This window comes from Pseudoliparis swirei, chromosome 18 (assembly GCF_029220125.1).
Source record: "Pseudoliparis swirei isolate HS2019 ecotype Mariana Trench chromosome 18, NWPU_hadal_v1, whole genome shotgun sequence".
Lineage (NCBI taxonomy): Eukaryota > Metazoa > Chordata > Actinopteri > Perciformes > Liparidae > Pseudoliparis > Pseudoliparis swirei.
In genome coordinates this window covers 14,068,262-14,095,015 of record NC_079405.1, presented here as the reverse complement: position 1 = coordinate 14,095,015, position 26,754 = coordinate 14,068,262, and the positions used below count along the sequence as shown (strand labels likewise).

Sequence of the window (26,754 nt, the reverse complement as noted above, 5' to 3'; positions counted from 1 at the left end):
TGTTTTTATGTCATGCTTTCTTTCCTGCGTAATATTAAAGCCATCCGCCACCCTTTGACTTTCACTGTGTTTGATGCAAAAAGTCGGGTTTCACATTATTATTCTCCGTGATCACTCAAGAATAGTTTGATATTGTGGAAAATATGCAAATTGGTTTTCTGACTGGATGAGACGACCACGTTCATGTAATAGGAGGCAACAGCCAGCAGGCGGTTGGCAGGTTAACGTAACAACTGGAAACAATGGGACACAGGCAGCCTGACATACTGTAATCACAAAACAGTCCGTATGGAACAAGCAGACAACATAACGTAAATTATATGACCATGACATGAAGCCTAGCATTATCAATACAAAGTTAATAACAGCTACTTGCTCTGGATTAGGGGCCCCTGAGCTCATGGGCCGACACAAATGATTTAAACCCAGCATATACTGGCATACTGGTTAATCCATCCCTGACTGTAATGTAGTGCTATTTAAGGTAGGCGATCTTATACTTTACTTGAGTATTTCCATGTTCTACTACTTTATACTTCCGCGCCACCATTCATTTCATAACTTCAGTTGTTACTTTGCAGATTCAGATTGTCGAATCTTAAACTGAAAAATGTAAGGGAAGCACATGCATGCATCGCATTCTAGTCAATGATATATTATACTTTTTTTTAAATAAAAAGTAATATTTTAATGCTTATTATTCTGAAGTATCCCTAATTATAGATTTCCAGAACAACTTGTAGGCTTCTTAAGTAAAAGATGAGTAGTTCTTCCACCACTGTCCAAGAAACAACATCCACCTTAAAACACTGCTAAAACTCACCAACTAAACCATTATACCTCGTTTGTTTATTCCGACCTGCCACCGACATTTCAAAACAAAATGTAGCCTGTTTTTACAAGGGGTTAAGTTGTTGGGCAACCAGAGGAGAACGTCCCTGCAGTTTTCATCTATGTCCAAAATAACTCCTTCGTTGACTAATTTCTACTTCCTGACTTTCAATAATGTACTCTATTCAAGGACAATTTTGACATACCTATAAGTAAGCCATTTCCATGGTATGCTATTTTATAGGCCGACTTCTACTTTACTATATTTCAGAGGAAAATGTTTGAGGCCATCCACTACACTTTGACACTATTACTTAATTATACCCATTATACTAAGTATTTTAAAATTGGCTCCATATTCACAACTACAATATAAAAAAGCTTTTGTATTTGTTGGTGATAAAACAGAACAAAATGCTATATTAATAACATAACATTTTGATATAGCCATTCTACAGAATCGGTACTTTCAGTACTAGCAATTGAATTGTGTTGGGACTATGGTATTACGAGAAGTATCGGTGTACTTCGATCACTCTTCGAAGCATCGAATGGTCTAACCACTTCACGAAACTCTGTGTGTATGTACGATTGCTTTACTTCAACATGTCAACGTGTTTTTCAAGTGTTACTAGCCATAATAATATTTAAGTTTGCTTTCCATAGAAACTAACCTCGCATAGGAACAAAAGCTTAAAATGATAGATACTACGGGCAACTATCTTTACGGTTTTTAATCTCTGCTACTGCCTCGTCAGTCACGGATCCAGTTGTGCGTGTTTTGGAGTACGCAACAAGGACATACGTAAAAACAGGGCGACCAGGAAGTCAGGTCGTGATGCGTGATCTTTGGACCTTTTTAATGCACCACGGAAGCGGACGTTATAAAACTTAATTGGCTGGCTACCAAAATTATACTCCAACCCGTTAGTGCTCGCTTGAGTTCGTCTTCGCGACCAATCAGTTGGTACACAGGCTTCGACGTCACATTGTTTATCTGTGTTTGTGCGCATGTGCGTGTGAGCGTTAGCGTGGGGAGTGTCTGTTGCTAAACACCCTGATAAGACAGCAAACTAACGTCACACTGTCGTGGTGGAGCATTAGTTAGTTCGACTAAACCATTTACATGCGTTTCATACGGTGCGGAGGAGCTGACCACTGACTGAGCGGTAAGTGTTGCGGCTCATAACGCAACAGTTACGTCACTGTCCATATAACATATCTGTAACTTTGCGTGACTGAAACATTGACTGAGCTCACCTAGTGTCGTTCAGTGCTCTCCTTCCTCATAGATAATAGTACGAAAATACAGATTAACGTTGGCGTATAACTAGTATGTTTTACTGTTGTTATAAAAACGTATTTGGTCATTTCCTATTATTTAGTCGCGTGACTTGAAGTTTTGCCAAACAACCAATGCTTGTTAATTATTTTCTAAATTTGATCGTACTCGCTTTAAGGCTGTTTGTTGTCTTCCTACAGCCATAAATGTTGTGTAGCATACTTACATTTAATTATATTTCAGCGATTGTTCAAGTCAGTCTGCATCTACTAATAACTGACACATGAATTGATGAAATCGGGTTATGAAGAATTGTCACATGATCTTTTTTTTCTCTTATTTGATCAAATGTGCTCAACTTTCCTTATTGTCCTGTTATTTATAATGAATTATTATGAATAAGTTAGTGCGGCATATTTCAATACTAGACAGTACACAGTATTGAGGTTTGATACCCAGCCCAAGCAGATCCAACAGCTCTAATGTGTCCTGCTCTTATCACAGAACATGTGGCTGCCCATGCTTGGAATGACCGCCCTGCCACATAGGAGGGTTCTTTGGCGGTTACATCACATGCAAAGATCGAGGTGAAGACCTGGTACCCAACCCTGCAGAGACCATCATGGCGTCCACCAAATGCAGCATTCCCAGTAGTTTGGACCTGTCTGTATACAGGAATGGGGTAAGCATCATTGTGACTTGCTCATGTAGGCTCACATATAAACTGCTTTTTTAAATTCAGTGATGCAACCTCCTAATCTAAAATAAATATTTGTAATTGTGTTATCTAGGTATGGTTCCTACCTGGTGTGGAAAGAGCTGGGAGGTTTTACTGCGGATGCTAAGGTTCCACTGGGACTTTATGGACTGCAGCTAGCTCTGAACTGGGCCTGGACTCCTATCTTATTTGGTGCACATAAGCTGAAACTGGTAATTTCACACAAACTGTATTTCTTTAAACTGGGTTACCAGTTTATGAGGGAGAACAAATACATATCCTACATCCACATGTCCGTTTAACACCCTCTCATTGACCAATTTAGGCACTCATGGAAATTGTGCTTCTTACTGGTGCTGTTGGAGCCACCATGGTGTCTTGGTATCCCATCAGCCAAACTGCCACCCTGCTGATGGCGCCCTACCTGACCTGGCTGTGCCTTGCCACCACTCTCAATTACTGCATATGGAGAGACAACCGTGAGGAGAAAGAAGCGGAGGAGACAACTAGTGTTGCCTTAGTACAGGGGTGGGCAAACTTTTTGACTTGCGGTCCACAATCGGTTCTAAAATCTGACAGAGGGGCCGGGCCAGGAGCATTTGGACACGCAATGTAATTTATTAAACCTGGAGATTGAGTCTGATTTTTATACATTTCAATTAAAGGTGCAAAATTAAAGAAATCAACATTTACTGGAAAAAGATCAATGGAATCACTTTCAACAGTCAAAACATATTATTACCCAACAAAATAATCAAGCTCAATAATTTCTAATTGTTTTAAACCCCGCAAAATAATGGACGGATTGTCTCAGCTCTCTATATAATGAGGCACAATTGTCCTCAGGTACAAGTGGAAAGAGAAAATATGGCCCTAAAGCTAAAAATGTAAGTTCGATTTTTACAAATTCTTCATATCTCTTCTGAAAACACACCTTTACTCATGTGGACGAACTGTTTTGATGTTTGAAATTGGTTTACCAAAGGTCATAGGTTCACAAAAACAGTGAAATATCGGAATACAATGCTAGATACATGTAAATAAATGTGGAAAACTATATTTTGTATTATCGTTTGAGTAAAAATGATGTGGTCTGTCACACATTCACCAAAATGATGAAGATGGGACTGAGAAATTACTTCATATTGCAGATAAAGCTTCATGAGTTGTGTACAAATAAAAAATGACCATTACATTTTTTTTTTTTTCAAATAAATATGTATTGTACATAAATATAAAAATCTACATTATATACATGTTGAGAAATAGAAAACAGAACACAACTATTGACAGACTATTTACAATTTGGCTTCACTATAATAACATCATGTCATCGTGTCATGAGACCTCTCTGCTGGCCGGGCAGGTGGAGCTGCAGGTGGAGCTGCAGGTGGAGCTGCAGGTGGAGCTGTAGGCGCTGGTGAATCCTCTCTGTAAAATACAAGACTAGTCAGCACCACGCACATGAAACGGACACCGTGACGGGACACGTAACGTGTAGTAAAGACTCTTACCCGGTCCAAGTGGACCTCTTCTGGCTGCGTGTTCCTCCTCGTGGCTCTGCAGCTCCTCCAGGCTCCGTGCTGCTCGCCAAAATCACTAAATGAGCCTTACCTGTGTGGTGGGCGGGTCCTTTGTGATTTACTGAGTGTTCATTGGTTGTTTTTTTCGCAAAATGTTGACAGACAAACGGATTGACAAATCATGGTGAAGGGTTTTGTGTGACGAGTACTTTCCGCGCCAACGCACACCGGAAGTAAACAAAGTTGCGATTTGGACAAGTTCGGCGGGCCGGATTAAAAAGCCTAACGGGCCGGATGTGGCCCGCGGGCCGTAGTTTGCCCATGTCTGCCTTAGTATGTCTAGCAGACTGTTTGCTTACAGTCATCTGCAGCATATTAAAGAAAGATAAGACAACCTGCCTCTGATCAGTCATTGATTTCCAACCCAAATGCAATAAATCCTTGCCATATTGATCACATTGAAGTGAATGAGAAACACCTTGTCATATGAATGTAAATGCAATTCTTGGTGTGCTTTGAGTAAAGTGGAAAAACTTCATTTAATTGCCTTTTCTAAATAAATGTCTGATTTTGTGTGCATTTTTTATGAAGAGTTGTGTGTTAGTAAACTTCAATTAAAATAAAGATTTCTATCCAATTTATCACTATTGAATCAATTCCTCATGTCACAGCAGGTGTACGCATTTTAAATTCGAGAAAAAGATAATACCGGTGTCAGATCAGTAGTCAGTATTTAGAGACATTAAATGTGACCAGTGACTATGTTTGTTCTGTAGAGTGTGAAATAATGTAAATATTCAAGGGCATCCTATTTCGTTAGAGATTCTATTTTAAAATGCCCCAAAACTAAAAAATACTTTGTCCTTGGCTCACAGCAGTAAATGTAATCTGGAAAGTATGTTTAGTCAAATTTATATTTTTGTGGGGGAAATTACTTTCCAATCACTTTAAATTGAGGTGTATTTTGATTCCTCAAAAGCTAGAAATGACACTTAACACCTGCAGTGTGACAACAGTTTGAGAAAAGACCAACACAATATATCATAATAACACAACAGTCCTTTTAAGTTAACAATGAGCTTTAATTCTATACATGTAATGAAAAAAGAAAAAGAAGAGAAGTTATTTTTCCAGGGCTTTCACTGGAAAGTCTTCTGGTGATTTGGAGAATCTCTCCATGAACTTCTTCCACAAACCCGGTTTTTCCTCGTCCATCTGCTGCAGATTTCCTGTGTAAAGTAAATGAAGTAAACTGTAATAAAAGTGTGTTTAATAAATAGTCAAACATATAATTGTGATGATATGGGCCCATACCTGACAAAATCAATTTACACTCTTCCACTGTAACTCCAGTAAAGCTTGTGTCTCTTACACGAGGGAACTGAACAGATACAGAGATGTTTTTGCAATGAAAACATTAAAGTCTTTGTACACTCCTAACAACTGAGTTAATACATTGTGTTGAGGAGTACTTGATGCACATACTCTTTGTGATGGTAAACAGTAAACTGAGGAACTTTAGTAAAATGAAGAAGTAATGAGACCTTTGCACATCCTATAAAAGTATTTGAATATCCTTATAATGTGGGCGGCTGTAGCTTCCCGGGCGCATCACTGCAGCCCACTGCTCCTTAATAACTAAGGATGGGTTAAATGCAGAGAATACATTTCGTCGCATGTGTACCTGTACTCTGTGCAATGAGAATAGATTGAATCCAATCCAATCCAATAAAGTGAATACTAAAAGATGACAAGTTTTTAAGGATCTATCTTTCATCTGTTGCATTTAAAAGGAAATGGGCATCCCAACTAATGTCCTCCATTTTTATATCTCTAATGCATTTGCAGATACAGAAGCACAAGATATGAACTATACTTACTCGTTGTCTGTAGAAATTATCATTAATGCGGGCCAAACTTTCATACATGTGGTCACACTTCTCTGGATCTGAAATCTGATGGGAAACATACATATGTATGAAAAACGTGAAGGCTAGTTTAGACAGATCCTATGTAAAAACGTCAGATATTTTAGGAACATTTTCTAAGTGAACAACAAGATTATAAAAATGACGTCAAAGATAATCATATTCTACACATTACTGAATTAAAAATACTTTATTCTATGAACAATTGGAAGTAGTGTTGATGTTCCACGAGCAAAGCTGATTTGATTTGTAGAATGTGTGTGTAGAAAAGAAACAAAGACAATAGGAAGAAGAAGAAAAACTATGACATTTGTTGAGTGCATCTGTTTGAGGTGAGCGATTTTTATTCGGGAATGTACAACTATACAGAAGTATAAATAATAACTAACTTAGCTAGCTAAGTGTAACTTCACCTCAAACTTGTAGAATACTTGTACCAATTATCGAATAACATCATGCCAGCCTTTCGAACGTGTTCATTAAAGTTATGTGAATATGTACTGTTGATTATAATATTGATCACAAAGAGACGTCACTGGTATCGATAAACACCAAGGTCGACAGCAGTTAGCCTCTTATCAAGGCTATCCCCTTAGCTCAGTGTGTTGTAAAACGAGGTACCTGTGTGTTTTCACCCTCGCGGAAGGCTGTGGCTACTCTCTGTCGCAGAAACGTTCCCAGGTCCCGGTTTTTCTTGGCTTCGTTCCGGGGCCATTCCTCACACAGCTTCAGGAAGCGACGGTACCTGGTGGCAGACATCTTTGGACATGTAATGAAAATCGAGTTGGTGTAAAAGACGCGTGAACTCTGAGCTTTATCGCTCTCCGTACTTTGTGTTACATCCAAAACCTTCCGCCTCCGCTCTGTTCCCCTCGTTGTCGCTGCTCCTGTCGTTTCAACGCACGGTAGCAAGATGAGCGGAGCAAACGGCAAAACGGGTCCTTCCTCCAGTGTGATGGAGTGGATCGGTACAGCTTGTCGGTTTGCAACGGACAGAAACGACTTCAGAAGGTGAGCGGATGTGGAGGAATGTATGCGTGTGAGCGGTGTGGTTGTTCTCCGCGTTAGCTGATGTTAGCACCCACCGCGTCAGAGACATTTGTCCTTGCCTCGTCCAATGTCTCACGGATGAGTCGAACCACTTGACGTCGGTCCGTTTCAAGGCTGGATTACCAGCCGGGGTGACTGCGAAACTGCTCCGGGGTCTCCAAATCCCAGTGTATGTCAGTGTTTGTCAGACGTTAATTGATTTGATCGAGCGGCAGCACCAACGTTACAGCTAAGTACTCATAGCATGACCTCTTTGTGGGTCCTGCTTTACAATCTGGATTTTGGGGCGGTAACTTGGAAAAAGGTCCAGTTTTAAGAAATTAATTGTTTCTTTTTTGGGAAAGTGTGGCGTTAAAACTACATCAATAAATAATCTGAGCTCATATATTGACCATTACTGGTTTATTACTTATGTACAGTCATTGGTGAATATATCACATGTCGTTAAGTAACAAGCAAGTGCTGTACAGAATTGCCAAAATATGTAAGAGGTCATTTGCAAAGAGTATTTTTTAACAACCACGTCTTGTTCATTACATAGTATTGGTCACTTATAAAAAATTACACCTTTTCTTCATACTATGTCTTCTTAAATATATTTATTTATATCGCACTTTTCACGGACAAACGTAACAAAGTGCTTGACAGGAGTAGAACAAACAAAAATTAGCACACAGTGACCATACATTTCAAATACCATGTGACTGCAACATCCCTGGTTTGACACCTAGGAGTCATTTTAACATGTCACACCCTTTCTCATCTTTGTTACCGTCAAGTAAATGCAAATGTTCTGTTCATGTAAAAAATAACCATCACCTGGTCTCATTCATTTTTTCACAAATCCAGCACATCGTGTCAATTGTGACTGATTTTATTGTATTAATTTTTCAGGAATCTACTGGTCAACCTGGGCTTATTTGCAGCTGGTGTTTGGGTCGCAAGAAATCTCTCAGATTTTGACCTGATGTCTCCTCAGCCCGTGACATAACATATTCAAAATACAACACCAATTAAACCAGGATAATGGTGAGATCGTCTTCTTTTATTAGAGCTAGAGGCAGGTGTGTTTTAGTTCACTATTGACCAAGCAAATGTGTCTTATTGCAGTAACTTTATTTTATCTTGAAAATAATAAGTTCATAATTTATCGATCTTTGTCCCTTTTCTAGGTGTCTTAGACCAACAAAGAAGAATCAAGGGTTGTGAATAAATGACTTGTTTGACTTTGAAAACAAATCATGCTGGTGACCCAAATCAGCATAATTTTTCTAGGGAACATTTTTTTTTCATGTGATTGTAAGCATCCGGAAGAGAGACAAGAGATAATTGCATTGAATCATGTCTCTGTTCTTATTGTTTTTGTCCCATATTTATTGGAAATAACTTAAATCGTATATTCTGTGATTTCTTCAGCTATGTCCACTCGGGAGCTCTTTCTTGCTGCAGCTCGTAAGTGTTTATCTGCTGGTAGAAAATCTCTCTCCGTCCCTCAGAGTCTGGATCTGGCTTCTCAGATCTCGGCGGTTGATTTGGGATTAAAACCGGCTTTATTATACGATAGCAACAGCGCCGGAGCAGATCAGGTGCAGCAGTATTTGAGCTCCTTGCAGTCTTCCCAGCTTGTGTCTAAATCACTTCTCACACTGGATTTAAATGGAAACGCTCTCATTGTTAATACACTTACAGTCCGATCAAATGTAGAACAGCTGCTTCATGATAACACGGTAGCTGTTATTGATGTCTGCCACACGCTGGAGAAGCCCGCCATTGCTGACCTGCTCGGAGCAGAGACAAAGAGCATGACGCAAGATTTACTGCTTCTCCTGAGTGGGCTTGAACAACTGAAGGAGGCAGATAAACCATATTATGTTGCAGAGAAGTCAGACGAGTGGAACCTGTGCACGGTGTTTGGTCTTTTGTTGGGTTTCCCTGTCACGTACTGGTTTGATCAGACCAAGAGCTTTGAAAACTGTCTGTCTATGACTCCCCTGATCCTAACGACAGCTTCAGCAACATGGCAGGCAGACTCCACAGGTCACCGATGTTGTCTGTACTCCTTCAGCTTCCCGGATGTTCTGCTGAATGCAGTGCAGTCCAACCTGGAACACTGGAGGCTTTGTTTACGAGAAAGATTTAAGCAGCAACATGTCCTCAAGGATCTTACATTTTGTCAATCCAAAGTCACTCTTCCCTCAGTCTGTTTGTGATGCGCACATCAAATGTGTCTTTAAAATAAATGTGTCTTTAAAGAATGTGGGTTTTACTTTCTTTCTATATTAAACAGCTTAATATGCACTGGTTGAGACAGACAATACACATCTGATGAAGTGCTGTAATGCTTTGACATTTATTCATAAAACAGAATGTGTTTGTCATGACAAGATTAGAAATATTTGCATCGGTTTCAGGTAAAACATGATCCACTGCTTGACAGGTTGTACTTTCAAGCATTATATGTCATCATAGTTGCATTGCTCAACATTGAGAAAAGGTCCATTCTGTTGACATTTAAAATGTTTACGAGTGTCAGCACTTTAAAAACGGATCATGCCACGATAGCGTCAATCAAATCACACCCTTTAAAACCAGTTGATTAGTGTATTTTGCATTATCTCACTTGAACTAGTTTCTAAAACAGTCAAATTACCCTCTCCTACAACTTGGCTTTGTGCAATAACAGTTTAAACTTCCACAAACCTCTTCTAGTTTTGCTTCACTAACACGATACAATACTTCGTCGCTCAGTTCATTTAATCTAAATAAAATCAGCATTAGTACACAACATTGAACAGCCTGAAGATAAACCACAGGGCCCAACTCTCCATCTTTCAACTCTGGGCCTGCAGACTGAACCACACATGCTGCATGATCATCTGCACATGTGCCATCAAGCCAAAACCCACAGCACCAGTTCTAAATACAGTACAGCTCAAGTCTTTCTGTTTGACCAATATAATGATCAACTGAGAGCAATCTGGAGTGTGAAGAGAAGTTGAATTTCCAACACATGCACACTTGTTTTCACTAGTTTTGCATAAAATAGGCGAGAGTAGATAAGTTCATTGAACCAGATGCTCCTGGCTACTTTTATGTTGCTCAAAAAAAAGTGCCAGTCGAGATATTTATCCTGAATTTGCTTACCATTTAAAATCAGATAGTTTGGATCATCTTATACAAATAGTCCATGACAGTCAGAGAGGTTGGATGACGGACAGCACTTCACCACAGCGGCCTCTCACTTTGAGCTCAGCCAGGTGGTCAGCCCTCGTGGACCCAATGTTTACGATGGCAACTGACATTTTCCGATCACCAGCTGCCAGTAAAAACCTGTAACCTGAATAAACCTTGTGAATAACAGAGGGCCACAATTAGATACTAAAGTCCAGAAGAGATGTGTAATAATCTAAGTGCCTGGTAGAATTACTCAAACCTACCTGTAATGATGACCCCACCACGAGTACCGCATCAGACTCCCGCAGTCTGTCGTGCACAAACTGTACTGTAGCTTTGTTCACAGAGTCACCGAAAAACGTGACCTCAGGCTTCAGTATCCCTCCACAGTTCTCACACGAGGGAACTCTGAAGTTGAGGACCTGCTCGTCCTCTATGAAGACATCACCATCCGGCGCTACACCGCCCATCTGCGCTCTCCAGTCGGGGTTTAGTGCTACGAATCGCGTCTGCAGCTCCTCCCTCGCTGAGATGGCACCACAGCCAAGACACATCACCCTAAGGACACATAAGAACACTAAGTAATAATGCATCTTTACAGTGACTTAAAGGATCAGTTCACCCTAATTATTTAATTTGCCCAGATTTTGAGATATCTGTCTCTAAGCCATCACCTCTACTGCATGTGGGTGGCAACATGAAACACCTCACCAAATAAAAAGTATCATTTACCAGCTATGTCATTTAGTTAAAATATGCTCCTGTGTTTTTCACTGACAACTGATTTCCTACCGGCAATGTATATACTTTCTATTTTCGTCAAATCTAATGACATAACAAGTGCCAATATGTCATTTTGTTTCCTTTTTTCATGAATCCTGGATAAAATAAAGCAAATGTGAGGACTACGATCTCGAGAACCACGAGAGCAGACTCATGAGTAATGTCACTGGCCTGGTCCCACCTGTGGGTGCAGCCGTGGAGCTCAGTCAGTCTTTTCTGTCCGGCCTTTGAATGGAGAGCATCCACATTCTGTGTCACCAGCCAGTGCAGCTTGCCTCGCTGCTCCCACTGCTGCAGGGCCTGGTGTGCGGCGTTTGGCTGATGCGAGGAGAACTGCGGCCACCCGACAAAGTTTCTGGCCCAGTAGCGCTGACGGGACTTGGCGCTGCGGACAAACTCCGCATGCTGCATCGGTCGCCTGTCTGTGCGAGCATACAGCCCGACACCCTCCGAGCGGTAGTCGGGGATCCCGGACTCGGTGGACAGTCCCGCTCCGCTGATGACAAACAGGCGACTTGCTCGGGACACAAAGTCCTGCAGCAGCTCCAGGGAGTTGGCGTCTGTGGTGCTGCATGCGGGGACGAAGGACGCCCTCCTGACAGCCGCCGTGTGTAGCCCGAGGAACCGCCGTGGTAACCTCATCTGTCGCCAGACACATTGTTGAACATGAATACACCCGCGTGTGTTTCACCCCTCCTGCTCCACGCTGCTTCCACAGTGGCGGTGACAAGTCGCTCTATGCATCTGACGTTAGCGAAGAGGCTCCGAGACACACAGCTAACACACTTTAATTGCCTTATATGTTCTTAAAAGATGGTTAATGCCAATAAAGCCTTAATGCATGCAGCTAAATATTAAAACATAGCAAATAAGTTATCTGAAACTTTCCTTCAGTGAACGTTTCAACCGGTATCTTATCTAACTAGCTGAATGTGTTTAGTTAAATCAGTTAGTTAGTGTAACGTTACCTTCTCTGTGGCGGTGGCTAGTTTAACGTAAAATAACTGGCAAGACAAAGAGTGTCTGCAGCTTCAAGGTGTTGGTTGAATAACATGACCACCCACAGGCTGACATAAGATGGGAACCTAGTCACAGTGGCAGAAACCGGAGATACCTGATTTTACGTAACACCAAACACAGTCGCGCTGTAATCTGGGAGTTGTAGTGAAGGGTTTTCAGATCTAGATTGCCAGGGTGATCAGTTTTATTTCCCCTTTTTTCTGACAAAATTAACGACAACATTTTGACATCACTATATTTATATTTATTTATACTTTGAAGGCACATTAAATACGTTTTATTCTTCATGACACAAACGCTTGATTTATCATTATGCACATTAATATAGAAGCAAACAACTATTTGCTTTGTAATGATACGGGGGAGTAATGTCTATCTGAGAAGACCATTAAGTCACGCCAGCCTTTAATGCTTTGAATGCATGTTGGTGCATGTGAGGTACCTCACTGCTGCTCTGCACTTACAGCGACAGCTGATGATGCCGGGGAAGCGTATCAACACCTTGCAGAGTCAACTCAGGTAAACATTTTGTTAGCTCTGTCAACTCGTTTGCTATTGTTAGAACTATTAGCTGCGAGCTGACAGTAAACACAGACAAACTAAGTAATAAATACAAATTGTAATGAATAATTTGCACCAAAATAATCCGACTAAATACATTGTACAACACAACATGCAGTAGTCACAGTTATATTTAGTTCTTCTTCATGTGACGTTTGGATATCTTTATTCAAACCAACGCTTTAATGTCAAACAGTCTGTAAACAAGTGTCAGAGCTCCTTTAAGACTAACAAACAATAGTTATAGACATTGCTTTAAAATGGCATCCCCATGGATCTTATATTACCAGTCTCATACTAATAATTGATGTATGTAAACATGTAACACATGGCTACATATCCATGTTCTACACATTGATTTTTACCATTACACAAGGCAACATTTTAAGTTACAATGGCATCTGAAAGTTGATTTTCTCTATCCTATAACATGTATCAATAGTAATAATGACGAAAGAAGAATGTTGTTGAAGCTATACCAGTGATGGTTGGCAGACATCGGATTTGGATGAAACAAGGTTGTGGATAAAGGGTTGACCACTGAGTAGCACAGTGGAAAGGAACTTTCCCCGCTGTGTGTCCATTAGAATGTGTTGCACACGTCCTGATTACAAAACTCCAAGATATCTGTCATGAGGAAAATAGATGTTAACATTAGCATGTGGGTGGTATTCTGATTATTTTTTTGAGAATCAAGCAGGTGTATCTGACTACAATCATACCAGAGTGTGTGCAGTTGAAAACCATTTCTGCATGACGGTAAAACTCCTCTCCGAGGATGGAGCGGTAGTCCATGTGGCTTGTGTGCACAAAACACTGAGTTGCATCTTTGAACAGCAGATCACTTTCTCCATATTGCAGAGACTCAAAGAGCTTGAACTCTGTATTTGGGTTGGCTGCAAAGGTTTCCTATAAGGTAAAAAGAGAGATAGTAAAGATGGACTTAAACCCTCCGCTGTTCCTTTCCACGATGCCAAAGATCATAGTTTAACTGTCGGTTATGATTTCAGCATAAACAAATCAAATGTCTAGTCAGATTTGTATTCTTGTCTATTTGTAAATCAATCATGTACATCTTGCAAATATCTTGTACACTTACTTGTGTTTTGATAATTTACACATCTGAGATATAAGTCTTTTTCTTTTCTTAAATCAAAGTATCAAACTGTGACCTGAAATAAACCTGTCCAAAATACAATGGCAAGCATCGTGGCATTTAGCGTGAGGCTACTTGGAGAAAGACATCGTCAAAACGTTCCTATTCCATGTGTCCTAAACTGCAGCTTTACGGGTTCACAGTTCACATAAGGTGTAATAGGACAACCTGATTTGAAACACTCCCATTTATCAAACCAAAATCTGTTCCCATTAGCTGACCTGTGACTTTATGAGGAAGTCGTACACTCGTGCCGTGAGCACCGGTCGCGTCATGATGCTGTTCGGTGGGATGTTTCCGAGGTTACAGCTCTCCCACTCTGACAACGGGGCTCGACGACCATCACCACAAAGCAGCTCGTAGTCTGATGACGTCCACCCCTCTGCCCAACCAGTGGAATTTAAAGCTGCAACACCAAGTTACTTAATATACATGAATTCAATTCAATTCCGATTTTTTGTATAGCCCACAATCACAGACTACACATTTGCCTCAGAGGGCTTTATAATCTGTACATATACGACATCCCTGTCTCAGGACTTCTTATCGGATCAGAAAAAACTCCCCGAAAAACAGAAAAAAACCTTTCACAGGGGAAAAAGGGAGGAAACATTCAGGTGAGCAAAAGAGGAGGATCCCTCTCTCCGGCTGGACAGAAGCAATAGATGTCATGTGAAGAGAATGAACAGTGTTACAGAGTTACAACACATTTAATGAATATGACAGAAATGTTAAATAATGAGTATTAGGCATGGACCATGGTCCAGACCTCCACAATCCATAGAACAGAAGGAGGAAGAGAGATAGGGGTGCATCATAAAAGAGGAACTTGATAACTAAAGGCTCTGGCTCCCATCCTACTTTTTTTTAATTCCAGGGCAATGCCATCTACAGAAACCACATCACCAGATAATTGATCTCTGAGGTGTTCTGGGTCGAGTAAAATAACCTAACGGTTTTGTCTAAGTTTAACATCAGGAAGTCTTTAAGACATGCTTGAAGTTTAGCGAGCTGGTTGTGCCCTTCTAACTTGATATATATAAATGAGTATCATCTGCATAACAATGACAGTTTAAAAAGTGTTTCCTATTGCCCAAAGGAAGCATATATAAGGTATATAAAATTGATCCAAGCACAGAACCTTGTGGAACTCTGTGATTAACGTGGGTGGTCATTGAGGCTTCATCGTTTACAAATACAAACTGATCGAGCTGATAAATAGGATTCAAACCAACTTAGTGTGGTGCCTGAAATGCCCATTGACTGATCTCTCTGTAATAGGATGTCATGGTCAATGGTGTCAAACGCAGCACTAAAGTCAAATAATAGTAATTTCCCACAGTGCTGTCTGTGTGCTGTGGTGTTTTCTAAATACGGACTGAAAATTGTCAAATAAACTATTGTTATGTAGAAAGTCACAAAACTGATTTGCGACTACTTTCTCAAGGATCTTAGAGAGGAAGGGAAGGTTAGAGATCGGTCTGTCGTTAGCCAACACGTCTGGATCAAAGGAGGGATGTGGTACATGGCCTGTTAGCAAAGACACATTGACAATATCCAACAGAGAGGTCAAAACATCATGAAGTACATGTTAGCATCAGTGTGCGTGTTTATGTCAACATTTAATCTTGATTATCTGACCGAGGATGTTTGCAAGAAGGTTGTGTTGCTCGAGGAAGGCCACGTCGCCGTAGCTTTCACCACTGGCATCTCCAACCAAACACCTAGGAACAGGTAGTAAGGGGTCAAGAGACATCCATGGCTCAAGGGTTCAGATATTTGTCTGTAAAAACTTTAGCTTACATTCAAAAATGGAGGCAGAGGCCAAACAAGTTTAAACGTTCTACCGGAGCACCATAAACCTAATCCTTCATAAAAACTGTAAATTCTCCACACCATCAATCGCAAATGAACAGAACACTTTGGTTAATGTGGGCACATACCTTAATGCCCCATGTTGCCATAGTAACGCTCATTGTGGTTGTCAGAACAACGTTTGGTGGCAGCCTCCCCGGTGCCTCCCAGACACACTTTGCACAGATTCCCCTCAGAGCCAGGAAGGCAGCCTTTCCAAAACACGTCGTTGTACACTGAGAAAACACAAAGTGACAAACTGTGTGTGTGTGTGTGTGTGTGTACATTAATACACTTTAAAAAACCAACAGCATAAAGTGTTACGGTCAAGAGGTCACAGCACATAGGGAAGAGATCAAACACAAGAGAACTGCGATTGTAAATTTGAAGTGACATTCTGGTTCAATAAATGATACATTGCATCATGCATCTCTTTGTTGTTGCTTGTCCTTTTGTAGACAATTTGAGTCTCTGGTAGTTGTTTTGCCTCTTTTCATTGTCTTTGTGAGTCTCTTTGTTGTCCTTTTGTCTGTCTCTCTCGTCTTTCGGTTTCATGAAGATCCCCCGAAGATCCCCCGAAGATCACTGAAGCGAGAACCTCTCTCATTCCCTTCCCCCGATCCACAGACACCTGTGGTTGTTTTCTCCCCAGGACCCTTCAAGGCTATCTCCATGGCAACGACCATCTTGCGGTCTGAGAACTCTGTCTGTTGTGGCCTGGGGGAGGACGACATACCAGGCCCACGCACACACGAACTTTCAACATACGGATTTGCATTCACTACCCCCACCCCCATCCCACGCCTTCGTCTGCTTCGTCCCCCCAGTGTGACAGGACGGGGTCTGTGGCTGGCGCTGTAATGGCTGACGGACCGGGCTGGCTGCTTGTCGGTGCTGGTCACCTTCTGCCTCCAATGGCTGGGCTTAGATCACCCAGTCTTTGGCTTACCTCCCCTCCCCCCTTCCTACTCGTTGCTAGTCATGTTTAAGATGTATGTGCTTATGTGCTAAGGTGTTTTTTCCTGCTCCCACACTGTACCCCTTTAGGGGCATAGTCGGGGGGTTGTTTTTTTCTCGCCTCTCTTCCCTCATGTTATGCTGTAATCTTTCATCCACCCTTTCTTTGCAATTTCGTTGCTTTTGTACCTGTACTCTAGTCAATGACAATAAAACCGCATACCATGTTTCTTCGTGGTCAATTTGTTGTTATTTTGCATCACTTTGGAGTTTTGCATCTCTTTTTGTGTATCTCTTTAGACGTTTTATGTTTCTTTGTTTGTTTGTTTAATTTTGAGTCTCTTTAAATGCCATGTTGTGGGTGACGGTCAAAGGGGCTCCCTCACACTTTGTAATCCATTCATGCACATGAATGATTTGAAAAGTACCTTGGTTTGGATCACAGGGGGAGCTGCTGTTGTGCTCCAGGCTTAATGTGTGTCTGTATGGCAGCAGCCATCCTGCGGGGCTGTACATGTGGCCGAGACAAGAGCGGCGGCCTCCGAGGTTCCCCATGAATACGTTTCTGCTGGAGCGCTTCGCCACGGCCACACCCACCACTGAGGGCAACTCTGAGGAGAGAGGCGGTAGCCGGTTTCAATGTAAAGAAAATCACTTCAGATACCAAGATTATTCTAAGAAAGGGGCCATTTGAATAAAATTAATTAGGATTGTTGCAAGTTGTTCTTTCAATGTGCTGTCGTATACCGTCTGTCTCCAAGTGAGTTGATCCCTCAGCGAGGACACATTTTCCTCCTGAGAACACAGTGGAAACAGATCAATGTCTATTAATCAAGGAATACAAATAATACAAGAGAATGTAATGATAATTAAAAAGTATTTAGTTTATAAAATGTAAAAGAAATAGGGAAAAACTCTGAGTAGAAAATTATGGTTAGTTGCAGCATCAAGTGCTGCAGGAAGAAAGGCAACGGATTATTGGATTTCCCACAATTCAAATATCTTAATGATGAAAAACAGGGCACGTTGGATCTTGTATATTTATGTCCATTTGTTTTAATCCCAATGCACTTGTTTTATCATTTATTATTATTATATATTTTATTATCATGGGCAGCCATGGCTTCTCAATTTTGAATGGCTATGTTGTTTTATTATCATCATTTGTAAAAATCCAAAAGAAAAAAAGAAAACAGAAAGAAAATTGTAGGAATAAAAAAAAAAGAATCATGATCATCACATTTTCCCAGCGCCCATGGTAAGGTCTTCAGATAGCATGTCAACCAGCGTCCTGAAAGAAACACTAATTCCCACCAATATTACAGCAAACAACCTTCAGCAGCTGAAACAAGCAAATGTTGGAATGTTTAATTCATGGATGACTTAAAAACACAGATAAATTATCAAACTTGTTGGCAAAATAAATCTCACGTCAGTCTGAAAATAGATGAAGTGACTAATTGTTTCAGGAATAATGCGCTGAGTAAAATGTGTTTTTAGAATGTAAGCAGTCTCACCATAATATTCTGTAACCACAGGGACAAGACCACATTTTCCTGCGATGAAAGAGTGAGTTGCATCCAGCGAGACAGCGTCCACCTCGTCCCTCTGTAGACAGAATTATAGTTGTTTTTCAAGTTTGATAGAATGATAGTATCCCGAGATCCTGGGATTCATGCTAATTGAATGAGTTACCTTCATTTTCTCGATACAGTCGCGCATTGAGACGGCTCGGACACACACCAGCGGGTCTGACTTAATATTGAGAGCCCACTGCTCACATTTCTTCTGCTCTGCATGGCTAATACAGCACCATCGTACAACACTGTCCTCCAGTGAGCTCCCTGCACACATTCAGGTTCAATGAGCTCATACAATCAGTCTGTTTTAATATCAAAAATTAACATTGTGGGTACAAGCACCTTCATGTCCAAGACCTTTGAGGAGTGCTACATAATCCAGCCCCAGCACCTGACTGACGTCCACGTCATCTGGCAGAACAGCTAGTTTATCTGTCAAATCCTTAAAGAGAAGGTCGTTTTCTCCAAAGGAAGATGAGTTGAAGAGTTGGAAGCGCCGCCTCTCTCTCCCTCGTTGGCCAAACAGCATCTAAGCAACAACAAAGAATCCTTGAAGAATCTTTTATTTGGGTACACGGACATGTAGCATGGAAACAAAGTGTGTGATATTTGTGGGGGAAAAGAGAGAAAAAATGAGTGAACCAAAAAAATTAGCACCTGTAGTGTCACCAGAAATTTGCTAGCAATCTTGCGAGATTTTAATCTGGTGACCGTCCCGCCTCCTGGACCACGACCCAGATTACAGTTTCTGTAATGGCTGAGAGGAGCTTGTGTGCCATCTGTGCACAAGAGCCTGAACTCATCTCTATCGCTGTCTGAGAGAACACAGAATAGAACAAGGGTCTTACCAGTCAGCAGGATGTTGTGTTATTGTTAAGCAGCTGTTGTTGTAATCATTTTTACAAAAAATACAGATCCTAAAATAGTCAATATTTAGGTTTGCATTTGTACTTCTACTGTATCACTATCACTTAAGTGGCAGATGCTGGACATCTCCATCATTACCAGCTGTGAGTGACACAGTTATACCTGACTCGAGGCTGGACAAAGGAGGGAAACCACACATGAGTTGTAACTAAAAATAAGTCTATTTTACATAACTAACATCTAATGATAAACTAAATGTGACATTACCAAACAGAGTGGAAGTAAGGAGAGAGAGAGAGACTGACTGACAACAGTTTATACAGTCTTGTTGCCAGAGCGGGTAATCTGAAACTCCCTGAAGACCTCTGGAGGGAAAGGCCTACTCAGATATGGTCATCATTAGCCTTTTTTATATAGACACAATTTGCAACTAAAATCTGGACTCAAACTGGGGATGTTGCAGTGACATATGGTCAATATATAATTAACCTAATTTTATTAATTGTAACAGAATAAATTAATGGTAATATACAATAGAAGTAAAGGATAAAATAGCTTACCTTGAATACTTTCAAGAGCTAAATGGTCCACAAATGCAACATCTCCTACCCCACTCCTGAGACATCTGTGACAGAGCAGAAGAGACATTTATTTATATGCTGGACATGTTTGAAGTAGAGCAAATGTGGGTTGTGAGTTGAAAGCTTTGTTCATTCTATGTTGACCCCGACCTGAGGGCCCCATGGCTGTTGTAGAAGGGCTCACTGTGGGACGTTTCACAGTGGTGATTCTTCTGGCGAGTGTAGGACTTCAGGCCTTGGCACAGAGAACACAGAGTTGGTGCCATGGCACCAGCTCCGGGAACACAGCTGGCACTGAAAAATGTACTGACGTCTGGTCGAGTGGAGAAAAATAAGTCAGAGGACCATAAAACCAGAAATGCCAAAAAGTGAAAACAGAAAGATGGAACTTCCACACTCTACTGTTCTCACTGGCAGCTGATTATAATTGCATCACCCTGACTGAGGGGCTGCTCCTTCGACCAGCTCAGGTAGTTGCGGGACAGCAAGAAGCCGAGGGGAAGACTCCATCCAGCCGTCCAGCGAACCCCGCTGTGACAGCTCCTGAGGCCCTGCAGGGATCGGATGTCCAAACTGCTGTTTCTCACCACAGCCACAGACAGAATACAGCCTCCTGCAGGACTTAGTGTGTATACACACACACACACACACACACACACACACACACACACACATTCAGACACTCAGAAAAAAACATAGTGAAATAACTCAAAAATCGGAAGTAAACCTACCGCCACTGTATATCTCCTTGGCGATAGTGACGAGGCCGAACTGTTTCACAGCAGAATAAACTTCTCCTGCGTCTAACGTCACGATATCAGCACGATTTGCCTGAAAAGAAGAATTAACACACTTTTTAGAGAAAGGACTCAAAGAAAAACTCACTATAGCCCTGTGAACTAATTTTAATCGAAAATAAAGCTAAACTGATAAATCCTCTGGGTATCGGAGACTGTATATGCCAAAGCCATGTCATTTAGAAGCTCATCTCCACTTCATCTGTTGACTAATGTACAATGATGTCCATATGTTCTTATCCGTGGGTAACGGTATGGCGCTGGGGCGTGTGCCTGCACTACACCAGTTATATAAGATAGCTTGCTCCATTATAAAAAGCTTCGAAAGTCGAACTTATGCAAGGTGAGCTGTGGCAGCTAGCTAGTTAAACTAGCAAGCTCACATGATGGGTCAACGAGGGAGGACATTTATGCTTCAATCCGCTCAAACTCCGCGTGCCACCAGCCAGCTATCCAAGAAAAAACAGGCAGCTGGGATGAAAGTCAAAGGCTGAGAAAGAGGAGCACGAAGAAAGAAGAACTGACCAAGAAACGGCAGAAGAGAAGGGAAAAGCAAGCTTAAAGGACGGAACAACGAGAGCAGACGACCCATTTATGAGACGGAAGGAAAAGAACAAATGCGAGCAGCAGACCGGGTAAAATGCTGACGCATACGAAAATATTGAGAGTATTATAGACGGGGAAAGCCGATGGAAAGAAATGAGTACACGATGCAAGAAAAATGGAAAACTCTTGAAAATGTTGAGAGAGTAAAAACTCTGAAAAGCATGAAGGTTAAAAACTTGATGCGAGTTGGTATGGAGAAATGAAAGAAAGAAAATATTGAATAATGATATGGTCAGAAAAAAACCGCCATCACAGCGCTGACGTTGCAGGTGAAACCGTGGCATACCGGAGAGATGGCGGAGAGCGGTCATCACCTTCAAATGACAGAAACAGATGGAACAAACGGAACAGTAACGAGAAGGAGTCCTGGTGCGCACAGAGTTAACAACAAACTCAAGGAGACAAAGTTTAGTATTAAGCAATTTTGATAACATCAAAATAAGTTAAACAACAAAAACTCAAGTGAAGAAGAGACGGAGAAGTGAATCACGTGAAGAGCGTCAGACTAAGTGACGAAGACTGAAGTGTGAAAAATGATCAACAAAGATTACGGTCGGGCGTGAAGACAACAAAGATGGTGCGAGCAAAGCAACAAGGGAGAAATGTTCCAACAAACACAGACAACCACGATGAGATGTGAGAGTGACCAGAGAATGACGTGTGCGGCGCACCAAAAGAGACTACGCGTGGCGTGTAGGCGTAAGAAGAAACGAAGAGATGTCATGGCGGCGGGGCGAGGTTTACCGAGGAGATGAAGACGGATGGTAAGGACACAGGAGCGAGCTGGCAGTATATCCCGCGCAGTATCCAGAGAAGCGCAGGCAGCATCACAGGAGCAGCGACTGATGTCAGCCTGGATGACACAAAAGGACGCTGAAGAGCTCAGCGGAGGGGAATGCTGACGCACCCTGTCGAGCTGGCGATGCAGCCAGCGCGGAGGAATGGCTGATCGGCACCATGTTTGTATCTCCACAGTAAGCAAACGGACAGCGTTCAAGGCATGAGAGATGCTACTTTTGTCCTCATAGAAATGTACGGTACTGCAGGTGGAAGACATCCATGTGTCATAAGTATGTGTCGGTTCCTACAGACAAAGTAGAATGATATATTAGGTTAATGTGTTTATGATTCATGGCCATTTACCAATGATGGGATGCTGTATTATAAATATAGCTAATGTGATGTAATGTTGTAGGTATTGATATGTATAAGTGTGTGTATTAGGTGAACGAAATAAGTGGGAAATGTATTCAAAGGGTGTTAGGTGTAGGCAGAACAAGAAGGTATGTGTAGACGAAAGGCTGATTGCAGAAGAAATAGAGGAACAGTACTTCGAGGCGACACAGACCTACCACCAACAGTGCATCTACAACAGATGATTATACGTTTACAGTTGATGGTTGAGTAAAGTTTACTCAAAGAAGGTTAAACACAGGCTGTTTCAACATAATAAGTAGTGATTTAAAGCAGAGTGAAACTTTTCAAGATTGATGTGTCCCACAGATGTAGCAGTTTTTGCCAACAGTATGGGAAAAGTCCCCAGACAGAAGGGACGTCATCGATTTGGATTGACAAAGCAGTCCGGAAAGTCAGCAGAGACAGCAGACTTTGTTACGAGAGAGAATCACACAACAGATGAGATGCAGAGGGGTTGCATTGGGTACTGCAGAGACGGGTTGGTTGGCAATGGGTGGTACATAACAGGCATGGGCGTACAAACAGTTACAAGTGGCACATGAGCTTATACAAGCGTACAAACACAACTAAATAAAAGAGCTGCTAACCGACAAAAATAACAGGTCCAATATTAAAAAAAGAGCCAATGTAGGACAACAGAGCAATGAGCACAAATTTTTTATTTGTCGATGATAACAGAAGGGCGGAAGCTTGATGTAACATTGAGATAGGCACAAAGTACAAAATTGATGACTCAGAAAAGTTTATGAGGCAGTGTATTGCAAAAAAAACAAACACAGACAACACAGACTAGTAAACACAATGATGAGGCAGACGGCAAAACTGGAAAAAACACATGATACCACAACAGCAAGTGAGGATGGAAGGGTGATGAATACGAGGTGAAAATAGTGATAAAGTGACTAAAAGTGAGAAGTGACAAATACAAATATCGTAGAGAACAGATAGTGACCAGTGAGAAAGGGTATCCGAAAAGAAAGAAGGCGAAGAAAGAGAGAGCAAGAAAACAACTGAAAGAAAGAAAAGGAAGAAAATCATATCATGAGACGACTTTACTAGTGTGTGGCAGTGTATGTAACATATCACAGTAGACTACAGGATCGCGCAATGGCAATGTACAAACAAACATGGAAATGAGGAAATCCGAGACCCAAACAAACAAGCAGACAAAGCAATGGACCAATAGCGCTACTTAAACAAGAGACAGTGGTGCAGTTCCCATATCACTGCCACAGGCAAGGAGATAAGGGGCAAGGGGGTTTACGGGCCCAAGACTGATGCAGATGGAAAGGGAAACAGAGGAATAGACTGTTTATGCAGATGGTTACAGAGCAGGGGAAAAGGTGTAAAGTGTGGGTGCACAGGAGAATTTACACCACACACCAAATGCAAATGAAAAACAAATGACGCCTGCTAGCACAGATTTAGGGACACACATCCATTAGAGGTGAGAGAAATTGAAGAAAAAAGAGGGTTATGCCGACTGTTTGAAGATAAGAGAGGTCAAGAAAAAAGAGGAAATTGATTAAGGTGGAATTCTATTCCGGCCGAAAAAATGTCTTACACAAAACCCAGTCTGCCAAGGGTTTTGTCAGTCAAAAGATGGAAAGAAAGAAATAAAATCATACCAGTGTGTCATGATCATATGTCAAAATCAGCAAATCAGAAAAGATGGGTCGATGAAGAAACTGAAAAAATGAAAAAAAAAGAAAAGATAAAAGAGGTGAAAAAAACAGAAGTGAAAAATTTAAAATTGATGAAAAAACATGTTCAAAGGATGTATCAATTCAAAGATAACAGATGGATGTAAACATGTCACAGGATGCAGCGTACTAAGACACTAGAACACACTTTAATAGTGACTATTAGAGAGCAGATAAGTGAGCAGATAGATGGAAGAGCTGAATGATCAGATGTACAGGGGGAAGATGTCAGATGTACAGGGAGTGTGTGGGTAGTCAGGATTTGTACCAGTTTGTACTTCAGCAGACTTTGCAGAGCCTGCAGAGGCAGATTATCACACACAGTGAAGCCTACAGTACAGGCAGTCTACAGAAGCACAGGGTCACAGGTATCTCAAAGAAAGAAAGGAGAGGCAGGAAAACTAGAAAGCAGTAGACAGTGAGGAGAGAGGGACAGGCATGCTACTAGCGGGCAGTACCACAGGATACTGTGTCAGCAGTACCACCAGATATGATGTCAGTCTCTGTGGAGAACAGAACTCAAGTCAAGTCTAGAAGAGTCCACAAAACAACCTACCCACCACTCACTGGTGCAGGCCATGAACATATGGCACTGGCTACAACCATACAGGAATGTCTATACCTATTAGGGGTATAGATAACTACAAGTACACAACAACACAAACTATTGTACAATCAGACAATCACAATAAACTTGCCAAAAAAAAAAGTAACAAACAGATGGTAAACACATTGCACATTAAGTACCACTTTTATCAGGTCAAGGGTGTCAGGGTATTGTTCTTTCGATTGTATTTGTCTGATATGATATGATATAAACCTGTAAAACCTGTGAAAACCTGGAGGGTTGAAAAGAGTTTTTTTTGGAGAGATTGATGTGTAGAGTGATATGTGGTTCACACATTCTGTTTGTTTTTGTTTTCTTTTTGCTAGTATAGCAACCTAGTTCAAGTGGGGGTGTTGAGGGGTGTTGAGATATGTAATGTGATGCTGTGATAATGTGTGTATGTATATATATATGGTTACACCACACACGGCGGCGGCGCGGGGCATAAAGGCTAATAATGTGAATGATTTGTTGTTGTTGAGTAGCTCTGACCCTGAGCTCTGATGTGTGATCTGATGTTAACAAAAAATATGACAACGGCTAAAGATAAATAAATCCATCATTTATTCTTTCCTCCGAATGCAACGGTAGCTGCTGCAACAGTGCTCCACAACTCAACATCATCACATCTAAATGTCCATCAGGGAGCACTGACTAACCCCATTCATAATTTTTTAAAGACCAAATATATGGGATTGTTATCAAAAAGCTTTGTCATTTTATTGAGAAAAAAACCCCATAAATTGTCATGATCCGGAGTTTTTGTGTCTTATTTTGAAGTCCCTGTCTCTCGTGTCATCTGTTTCCCTACATTTCCTGTCCCTGTGATTGTCTGCCCTGGCTGGTCCTGATTGTTTCCTCCTGTGTGATTGTTAGCCACGCCCTCATTGTGTCCACCTGTGTCTCGTTCCCCGGTGTCCAATCACCTGCAGGTTGCACCTCCCTGTTTATTTGTTTGTCTCATTCCCCAGTGTGGGTTCTACTGTTTAGTTCGTGTCTGTGTTTGACCTGTTTTCTGTAAAGGATTACATCTTCTGTGGAAACGTTGTCGGCATTTGGGTCTAATCTCTCTCTGGCTACGACATCCTGACACAAATATGGCCTCAAACATACAGTATGAGTCAAGCTCTGATCTAACTGTAACTGGCCTTGTTCATTGTTGCAAAACCCCCCCATCCCTGATCTGTCCAACCGCAAAAGTGTTTTTTTTTCAACTCAAATTTGTTTTTCTTTTAATTATCTCTGACACTTTGATAGAAAAAGGCTCACCCTGATCCTATCGATGCAGTCCGTGGTGCTGGACGCTCGGACGCATGAGAGTCTGCCGCCGGCTGACAGCGCAGCGGGCGGCAGCACCGCCACCAGAGCTTTCGCTAGTTCTACACACTTCCTCTTTTCTGGATTCGACACTGTGCACCACCGCATCTTCTTACCTAACATGGAAGTTCAAACAGTCCACACAAATTAAACAAAATAGGTTTATTTTTTATCTTTTAGTTAGATGCAGTTATGCATATATGTGTGCATTCATTCATGAAGAAAATCTAAAACTGAAATATTTTACAACATCCATAAAGTTTAATAATCATAATAGCCATAAAAAGAGGGTAGCGATCTTGCCATGAACAACCAAGTCAACATCTACAAAAGAATACAAATATTATTTACGAGACGGAATAGGACAATAAAAGAACTTAATCATAAACTAGTTCAATATCATAACTCACCCCTGATGCAAAGGACAAAGTAGAAAAAGAGTAAAATGGCATTTAATCCTCGCATTCCGCCCCGTTATAGATCAAATATTTGGACTAATTAGTTTATCTGCAGAGCTCAACAGAGAGCTGTCTTTACTGTTGGAAACTCTTGCGTAGATTACCAAAAACTATTAGAGGCATTGGTGCTGGCGGATAGAAGAAAGCCTGTTGTGCAAGGGCAGCTCCTCTGAAAAAGTTGTTTCTTTTTTTTCACATGTGGAA

At 41.3% G+C, this 26,754-nt stretch overlaps 6 protein-coding genes across 8 annotated transcripts; 3 read left to right on the top strand and 3 right to left on the bottom strand.

Moving 5' to 3' along the window:
• The first annotated feature begins 2,620 nt into the window (after nt 1-2,620).
• tspo (translocator protein) lies at nt 2,621-4,938 on the top strand. Its single transcript, XM_056437484.1, is given in 5 exon segments — nt 2,621-2,658; nt 2,660-2,690; nt 2,692-2,795; nt 2,905-3,043; nt 3,157-4,938. Coding segments are annotated over 5 exon segments (603 nt in total). The 3' UTR covers nt 3,448-4,938.
• A 474-nt stretch (nt 4,939-5,412) lies between these two features.
• LOC130208397 (ubiquinol-cytochrome-c reductase complex assembly factor 2) lies at nt 5,413-7,185 on the bottom strand. Of its 2 annotated transcripts, XM_056437486.1 has the most exons (5): nt 7,113-7,185; nt 6,904-7,041; nt 6,235-6,309; nt 5,669-5,735; nt 5,413-5,583 (listed from the first exon to the last, which is right to left on the bottom strand). In XM_056437486.1, the coding sequence occupies exons 2-5, from the start codon at nt 7,039-7,041 to the stop codon at nt 5,477-5,479; spliced, it is 387 nt and encodes a 128-aa protein (XP_056293461.1). In that variant the 5' UTR covers nt 7,113-7,185; the 3' UTR covers nt 5,413-5,476. The 2 variants fall into 2 exon arrangements, with proteins under 2 accessions (XP_056293461.1, XP_056293460.1); XM_056437485.1 differs by lacking the exon at nt 7,113-7,185 and having other exon boundaries at nt 6,904-7,104.
• Nucleotides 7,118-8,594, top strand: tomm6 (translocase of outer mitochondrial membrane 6 homolog (yeast)). The gene is made up of 3 exons (XM_056437487.1): nt 7,118-7,293; nt 8,227-8,361; nt 8,505-8,594. Exons 1-2 carry the CDS (start codon nt 7,196-7,198, stop codon nt 8,321-8,323), a joined length of 195 nt encoding a protein of 64 aa, XP_056293462.1. The 5' UTR covers nt 7,118-7,195; the 3' UTR covers nt 8,324-8,361; nt 8,505-8,594.
• Nucleotides 8,595-8,750: 156 nt separating this feature from the next.
• On the top strand, nt 8,751-9,587 carry c18h1orf74 (chromosome 18 C1orf74 homolog). Its single transcript, XM_056437483.1, has one exon. It carries the CDS (start codon nt 8,751-8,753, stop codon nt 9,540-9,542), a length of 792 nt encoding a protein of 263 aa, XP_056293458.1. The 3' UTR covers nt 9,543-9,587.
• A 68-nt stretch (nt 9,588-9,655) lies between these two features.
• Nucleotides 9,656-12,338, bottom strand: sirt4 (sirtuin 4). Of its 2 annotated transcripts, none has more exons than XM_056437481.1 (4): nt 12,258-12,338; nt 11,471-11,931; nt 10,770-11,064; nt 9,656-10,679 (listed from the first exon to the last, which is right to left on the bottom strand). In XM_056437481.1, the coding sequence occupies exons 2-4, from the start codon at nt 11,929-11,931 to the stop codon at nt 10,527-10,529; spliced, it is 909 nt and encodes a 302-aa protein (XP_056293456.1). In that variant the 5' UTR covers nt 12,258-12,338; the 3' UTR covers nt 9,656-10,526. The 2 variants fall into 2 exon arrangements, with proteins under 2 accessions (XP_056293456.1, XP_056293457.1); XM_056437482.1 differs by having other exon boundaries at nt 10,515-10,669.
• A 681-nt stretch (nt 12,339-13,019) lies between these two features.
• Nucleotides 13,020-26,572, bottom strand: sxph (saxiphilin). Its single transcript, XM_056437588.1, has 17 exons — nt 26,503-26,572; nt 26,045-26,208; nt 20,597-20,696; nt 20,302-20,478; nt 20,016-20,178; nt 19,845-19,909; nt 19,075-19,232; nt 18,760-18,946; nt 18,533-18,681; nt 18,355-18,445; nt 17,585-17,632; nt 17,266-17,448; nt 15,976-16,116; nt 15,668-15,760; nt 14,248-14,432; nt 13,593-13,779; nt 13,020-13,497 (listed from the first exon to the last, which is right to left on the bottom strand). The coding sequence occupies exons 1-17, from the start codon at nt 26,555-26,557 to the stop codon at nt 13,454-13,456; spliced, it is 2,190 nt and encodes a 729-aa protein (XP_056293563.1). The 5' UTR covers nt 26,558-26,572; the 3' UTR covers nt 13,020-13,453.
• Nucleotides 26,573-26,754: the final 182 nt, after the last annotated feature.